We start from the raw sequence: 8,260 nt of genomic DNA on the forward strand, positions 1-8,260 counted from the left end.
AAATAGTAGAAACTTTAAAGATTAGTTGAGATAAAATAAAAACTCAGTATGCCTATTTTAAAAATGATAAAGTTTATAGTAATTGTGTATGTGTGTGTTTTCTCTTTTAAATAGAAGTCATACAACCTCTCTTTCAAATTAAAGTAGCGCTTTTGGAAACCATTTGGTAAGAAAAAAATATTTTTGTATACTAAAAGAATTGAATTAAATGGAGGAAACTAACAAATAATGTTGTACGAGTAATACAATTCTTTTGAAAATTATTGCCATACATGATGTGGTGGTCCCTTGACTTCAACAAATGAATTCTTCAGATATACGTAATGAGGGTAGTTTTGTTTGACCTTGTGGTACATAACATATATAATATTCGTTAAGAAGTTCAATCCCGAATAATACGACTCTATCTTTTCCTTTGAGAAAAATCTACCAGAATAGTCGTCTATGAAGACTTGTTGGGTTTAGAAATGTATTTTATACCCAAGTGTGGACGTCTTAAGTTGATCGGAGAAATCAATTTTATGCCAAAACATTCAAAGCACATGATTCAATGTGGACGTGAGATGCAATCCAAGTCGTTTTACTATAAGATTTATTTCAACATCTGAGCAAACAAAGTCAGGATTATTATGTAATACACATTAGAAAGAAAGATGATGGGGGGTTTGGTTGAAGCAAGTTGCGTGGAAAAATGAGTGTTACTAGAGCTTTATTTGTGTCCTCTAATTTGAGGCTTTGGACCAGCCTCAATGCGGAGTTATCTTCATTTTTCTAAACTAATTGATGAATAAATGGAAAATTAACTATCAGAATTATAAGCACAAGAATTCATATGTTAAGACAATTTGTTCTGGGGACAATATGCTCAGACATATGTAGTATCATTGCAAACCTTATCCAAACAAATATAAAATGCAACATTTTATTTTGTGAAAACTTACATACATTATTGTTGTTTTTGTTGTTCTCCAATAAGAATTAAAGATTCATCTTGGTAATTCATAAAATCTTTTAATATAGACTTTTGTTATGCATAATACCAAAGTAAAACTCCAATTGGAAGACAATACTATATCTAAATTTTATAAGTTTAATATCTTTCTATTTATATGTTATCATCCGATCACAGATTATTATATAAATTATTTTAAAATAATTATTTTAAAAGTTAATAAATTTATGAGTTATAACTGAATAATATATACTTTTTTCTCATTTTATATATCATTCTCCAAAAGAATTAACCACCCCGAAACCAAAAAACCAAAAGAAACAATTGTAAGTTTGTAACTTTATAAAAAAAAAATTGACCAGTTAATGTAGTATTAGCCAAGCTCACATGTAGTTTTCATATTAACAAGTCAACACTAAAGCTCCAAAAAAAAAAAGACAAAAACTTAGATATAATTCTCTAAATGTTTTTAGTGATGTTATTCAATTAAAAGAAAAGATTTACCTTAGTAACTTAAACAGATTTTTAATATACATTTTTGTATATTACCTAAGATGAAATTCCAATTTGTATTGAACAAACATGAAACATCTCTCCAAACCATAGCAGCAACTATACCTCCCTTCTATGTTCATCACTGAAAAAATTAACAAAGGAAAATTACAAAAAAAAAAAAAAAAAAAACTCACTGTCTCTCCAAATCTTGATCAACACCACCATCCTCATCATCGTGGCCAGACGGTTGGACTCTTCTTGAAGATCTTTGCCTACTGAGAATCCTCCTAAACGAGCTCAACCGTGAATTAGAATCATTAATTTTTGATGATTCGTTATCATTGTTGTTATTATCATCATCACCATCCACCCTACTGAGCAGTGTACGTGCACTGTGAAGAGAAAGACCCACAGGACCCTCACGATGCTGTGGTTGAAGCTGCGGCTTCACCTCGGCTCGACAAATAGGACATGTGGAGTGGGAACCCAGCCACTTATCAATGCAATCCACGTGAAAAAAGTGGTTGCAGTTGGGAAGCAACTTGGCCTTTTCTTCACCTTCTAGAGCACTCAAGCACACAGCACACTCCACCACGGTGGCCCCTCCTCCGCCACCATCACCACCATTTTCTAGAACCTTCGTTCTGGAGGCGAAGGTTGGAAGCGACGCTATGATGGCAGGGTCGAGGCCCGCGTTGGGTGGTTCGGCGTGTCGGTGTGCGGCGGCGGCTGCGTCGAGGTCAGAGACGTGAAGCGCGGCGATGGTGAGACGTCGAATGGCGGCGCGGTTGCGGGACCGGCCCCTTAGGACGCACCGGGCGTAGAGGTAGAGTGCGAAGACGAGAAACAAGACTGTTATGAAGGAAACCATGGACACGTACAGTATTGTTCTGTTAACGTTACTGTGGTATCGAACAAATGGTTCGTCATGGTCGTGATCGTTGTCGAAGACATCCATGATTCTGTTTTGTGTGTGAGAGAGAAAAGAAAGAGAGAGAGAGAGAGAGAGAGAGAGAGTATTTCTCTGATGGAAGAAAAGAACCGAGTGAGGAATGGATGTCTTTCTTGTGTTGGTTGGTTTCTTATGCCTTCCAAGGTGAAGCAAAAACATGTTTCCCTTTTGATTTTCTAAATCCTAGCTGTTGGTCGGTTCAAAGGCGAAACTTCATTTTCTTTGTATTATTTTTAATTAAATTAAAGTTTTATAATATTTTATTTTTTTTGTTTACACCACGTACATGTTAAATTATATTTTATTTGAGTCCGACACATCGGATTAAACAAGAATAATTTATGCTCCCCGTGCTTATAGTGGTAATGCTTTATAATATCCCATTTAAACTTTGTAGTATTATTAATTTTTTCATAAATTCTTGGGTAGCAAATTCTGTATGTATATTTTGTCAAAAAGAAAATCTTTGTGTATATGAATTACAATAACAATATATATATTCAACGTTGAATGTGTAAATTAACCGGTACATGTAACATCTTGAAATTCCATCTTAGTTTATCTTCATGAAAGACACCGTATAAGTTCACACTTAGTAAATTTACTCGGTGAATATATGAATTTAATTTATTGATTGTATAATTCTAAGCCTTGAATTTTGGGTTATACATAGATAAATAAATAAGTGTATGTGTTTTGTTGACATGATTTGATAAAGATACGAAACCTTTCCGAGCTAAAATTTCATTTCTGGTTTAAACCTATTTTAGCCATTTTTTAATTAAAATTTCAAAAGCAACAATAACCTCAAATGGCATAGCTTGGCACGTTAACCTTAAGTTGGTCATTAGTCATTCATGCTGCCAATTAAGCTTGTCAACATAAGCCTAACCAAGTTTCCTTTGAACAAAGCCTTAAACCTCATCTTCATGATTCTTTAAAAATCAATTTGGAACCCTTTTCTTCCTCATTTGCACGAGTTCACCGAGAGGGAGAGGAAGACATTCTTCTTCATTTTCCAAGCTTCATACAAGAGCTCATGAGGTTTCTTTCATCAAAGCTTTGGTAAGAGATTCTTAATTTTCTTTCTCTTTCTTTTTCTTACCAAATTCGTGCAAGCTTCTCATCATGGTTCCAAAATTTCATGTTCATTCTTTGAAGCTTGAGACATCAAGGATTTGAGCTCCTTGTTCATCTAAGCAATTTCATGTAGCCTCATCAAGGTAAGGTGGGTCTCTTGAATTCTTGGACCCTAATCTTGTTGTCTTTGGAAGCTAAGCTTCATTGAATGTTGTTTTGATGTTCAAAATTCGTAGCAACTGCCTTGTCTGGAACTGTATGATGTGTTAGTTTTCTTGAAATTTTAAAGTTAAAAATGAGTTCCTTGGGTGTCAAAACCTAGGGTTAGCCTTAAATTTTACCAAAATCGGAGTTTTCAAGTAAAAATTATGAACAAAACAAGTTTAAAGATTTTTTTAGGACTAAATTGTCACGAAAATAAACATGTTCTGGTTCTATGGACGGTCTTTCTTAAAAATTTGAATTCAAAAATGAGTTTTTAGTTGTTAAAATATACGAGTACGTGTAAAATTTATGAAAATCAATTCTCGATACACTTAGAAAATTGAAAATAAGTTTAGGAGTGAAACTTTGCATAATTAGATAGCTATTTAATTTTAGATAGTAGATGACTTATCTTAGTAATGTTATGTTCAAAAATGGTTTTAGAATGTAGAAAAACCTTAAGGAAATATTAGGGAGCACTAAAAATAGTTTCAAACATATTTGTAGACTCTTAGACAGACAATTGTTGAAATTTGAAGAATAACTAGTAACACGAAAACTTTGTAATTTGTACCTCTTGGTGAACTGACCTCATGACTATTTGTTCTGGAACTATTGGAAAACTTGCTTGATTATTGTTGAGATAGATTGTAAAACCTGATGATTATTGTATGTCATTAATTATGGCAATTCCCTGCTAATAGAGCTACTGAGAAGCATATAAGTAATTGCTGTTATTGTTGAATGATAAAGATTAGCAAAGTGTGAACTCTGGAAAATTATATCTATGGTGTGCAAATTTATATTTTTCTATATGTGTATATTGTTATTCTATTTGTACGCGTTGTGGTCTGGGTTGAGGGGTGTCTGACCCTTGACAAATTGTTGTTATGGTTGTTAGATGGTTGTAATTATAGCCATTATGTTGTTCGATATATTTGTGTGAAAAGTGGTTTCTATAGCTTGAGGAGCCGGGGCCAAGATTGGTTCCATGAGAGTAGTACATAGTCCTAAGTCTTGTCTCTCTTTCTTTCTCTCTCTCTCTTGTTTGTTTGGATGTATGATATTGTTGATGTACGTGGCATGAGGGCAACGCAGTGATGCAGTGGCAAGAGTCAAAAGGACTAAATGGAAAGTAAGGAATCAATGGTTCTATTCCATCTATGAGAAGGTGACATTGCATTGAGAAAGTGGATGATGAACAATGATACATTGGGATATAATGGGCAGAGAGGTTCGAGGAACCTAGGGGAATTAGCAAGTGGTGACTACCTGACATTTGGTGCACTCATTTGGCACGAGAAACTCATAGGTGTAAGTTGTATCTGTATGTGGCAATCACTCTCGGTTGACAAGCTCCGAGACTATGCTTTTTGAATTGGGAGCTTGGGATCAGTGTATGTTGTATCTCTACATGGCAATCATTCCCGACTATCATCCACGCATTGTATAAGACCATCAAGACTTGGAAGGCTTAGCGACAAAGGTTGGGCTCTACTATGTGACAAGTGTGCTAGTTATGCCCTCAAGATTTTGAGAATGTCGCTTGGCTAGAAAAATCACGCGTAGTTGTTGAGTAGGTTGTATTTCCTTGTTTACTTGTTGTGGCATTTTGAGGAGAGAAAGACTCACCCCTACAACCAATAACTTTTAGGTATCGATGACATCAAGAACATCGACGCCCTTGTGAGCCTGGTGTAGTACACAAAGGGAATGGGTATGACCATGTGAGGTAACATGTACTACATGTTATACATGCCGCACCTAGGTACACATGATGCCAGTAGAACATCCGGATGCGATGCCCACTACTATAGACTATACTATAACTTGCTACGTTCCATGGTGTCGCAACCTACCCTTCGGCGGGAGGGCGACGCGGGGCTCATGGGTGCGTCTTCCATGGGAGGAAAATGCGCGGAGTCACCACCAACATTTATTCGAGGAAAACGTTGGAAAAACCGGAAAGGTATGGTCTACGAACTTTAAGTGTGCAAAGTTCGGGAGTTGTTTTTTACGCACGGGGAAGGAATTAGCACCCCATGCGTCCGTCACAAGGGACGACAGCCTTTAATCAAGTGTGCAAATATGACTTCAAAATGTTTTATTTTCCCTTTTTTATGTCTTTTTATGTTTTTATGCTTTTTATGTTTTTAATTTTGGTGTGGTCGACAAGGCTATTTTCCTCGCTCCTACGTATCCTCAATTGCGATGAGGAAATCAGACCTACGTAGTTCTTTGAGAACTAAACGTTGGTTAAGTTGTTTTTATCTTTTTTAGCAAGATATATTTTAACTGAACAAAAGGTCATTTAAGGTGTTGGACCATTAAACGATCTTTTTATTTTGAAAGGAGAGAAACGTTAAGGTGTTGGACCATTAACAATCTCTTGTTTTTTGAAAGGAGAGAAACGTTAAGGCGTTGGACCATTAACGATCTCTTGGGGTGGTCGACAAAAGCGGGACTTTTGCTCCTACATATCCTCAATTGCGATGAGGAAATCAGACCTACGTAGTTCTTGCAAAAGCGGTAAAGTTACATGTTGATTTCATGCTTTTGAACGGTCCATGTTAACCGATAAAAGCAAAGAGGACCGTTTAAGGCGTTGGACCTTAAAACGGTTTTTAGTGATTTTTGCGGACAAAGCTTGATTTTTGAGTTGATTTTAGCCTTAGTTTCGCTTTGGTTATTAGTCAATTGATCCAAGGAAACTTCCAAAGAAAAGCGTCCGATTGATTTTTTTTTATTATTTTATTCAAAGATATTTTAATTATTTTATTATTATTTTTTCAAGATATTTTGATTATTTTATTATTATTTTGCCCTATTTTGGTTTAACCGTGGTTACAATGTGAACGATCAGTTAGATTTTGTTTTAATAGTGATTAAACGAGATTACAATGCAAATGATCGGTTGAAATTCATTTTATCATTTATTAGGCGAGATAACGGCTTAAATGATCGGGTAAAGCTCGCTAAAAACGGAAGAAAAGAAAACCGAAAATGAACGAAATGAAGATGAAAGCTAAAAAAACAAGAAATGAATTGAAAGTCTCGGATTCGAAAACTTACCCGTTGAAGAACGAAGAACAAACGAAGAACGAATGAAGAACGGTGAAGAACGACGGAAAACCTTCATGGATTTTCTCACAGAAACGTCTCGGAAGCGTTACGGAAGCACCTTAGCTTGGATTTTCTTCACGGAAACATTTTTTTTCACCCAAAACAGCTGAAATGCATAGCCAAGGGGGTTAGGGATATTTGGAACAACCTCTCTTCGCCTATTTATAGGAAAAGGGGGGAGAGGCGAGCTCAGCTAGCCAAGGCGAGCTGGGTTGCTTCCTCCATAAGCAACCCCGCTTCCAAAATGTTCTGGAAGGTCCAAATTCGAAAATTTGAAAATTGCTATTTGCACCCCATCCTGATAAGTTCACCCCTTCTTTCTTAATTTACGGAAAAGTTACGTAAACCTTACGGAAGCATATAGGACTTGAATTTCTTCTTTTTTTCTCTTCCTTCTCACCCATATTAGGTGAAATATGCTTATTTAGGGTTACAGGAATTTTACGGAAGCATTACGGAAGCCCCGGAAGCATATAGGACTTGACTTTCTTCTTTTTCCTCCTTCTTTTCACCAATATTAACTGAAATATGCGTATCCAAGGTTTTCAGACATTTTACGGAAGCATTACAGAAGCCTCGGAAACCATTTTTCAACAAAACATGGAGGATCTTGATAAGTTCACCCCCCCTTTTGCTAAATACACTCTCGTTTATTTACACACACCCCAATTTGCTAAATACACTTACGTTTTCGTGTTTTGACCGGTTTCTTACCGAAATATCTCGAAACTTCATGGATTATGCAATGACACTCTTTTTGCCCTCCGGAATATTGCGGGACTTTACAGATTATGCAACAATGCTCTTTTTGACTTTCTGGAATGTTGTGGATCTTTACGGATTGCACAATAATGCTTGTTTTGATTTCCGGAATGTTGTGAGACTTTACAGATTCCACAACGATGGGTGTTAAACATTTTAAGGTGGTCAAGCGAAGGTCGCATGCCAACAAATAATGGTCCCCAGACGAAATTAGGGTATGACAATTGCCCCTCTTTACTTATCTTTTATTGGAGATAAAAGGGAAGTAAAGATAAGACATTAATTCCGTTCGAGCGGAACATCATTCGGCCGATCAATATCCTAACTAGCAGAACCTGTCATTCAGGAAAAAAGAAAAGAAAAGGCATCAGGAGCGTCAGCAAAACTTCAATGCCTCGAAAGCGATAAAACGGGATAACCATGACGTTTCCACAAGCTATCGAACTCGATCGTCCTTGCCTAGCAGAGAAGAATCTTGCGCGTTGTCGGACTTGAATGTCTCTGGACGATAAAAGTAACACCTGCAAAAATTTTCAAAAAATAATCAGAATCGAACGACCAACATCATCCCGATACCATTAACTCGTTCGTCTTGGTTGACGAAAGGTGCGGATAACCATAAGGTATTCCCCGCATGTCATCTGACTTCACGAGTCAGGATGACAGAAGGTGCAGAAGACGATGTTAGTCTC

The 8,260-nt window shown here is 36.4% G+C and overlaps 1 protein-coding gene across 1 annotated transcript; it reads right to left on the reverse strand.

Annotated features, from left to right (window-relative positions):
* Positions 1–1,474: 1,474 nt before the first annotated feature.
* LOC100811308 (E3 ubiquitin-protein ligase ATL41) lies at positions 1,475–2,656 on the reverse strand. Its single transcript, XM_003540907.4, has one exon. It carries the CDS (start codon positions 2,556–2,558, stop codon positions 1,638–1,640), a length of 921 nt encoding a protein of 306 aa, XP_003540955.2. The 5' UTR covers positions 2,559–2,656; the 3' UTR covers positions 1,475–1,637.
* Between the last annotated feature and the right edge of the window lie 5,604 nt (positions 2,657–8,260).

The sequence above is a fragment of the Glycine max genome, chromosome 12, assembly GCF_000004515.6.
Source record: "Glycine max cultivar Williams 82 chromosome 12, Glycine_max_v4.0, whole genome shotgun sequence".
Taxonomy (NCBI): Eukaryota; Viridiplantae; Streptophyta; class Magnoliopsida; order Fabales; family Fabaceae; genus Glycine; species Glycine max.

What these genes read in the sequence shown, in the direction of transcription:
- LOC100811308 (XM_003540907.4), bottom strand. Translation starts at nt 2,558, where the DNA reads ATGTTTTTGCTTCACCTTGGAAGGCATAAGAAACCAACCAACACAAGA.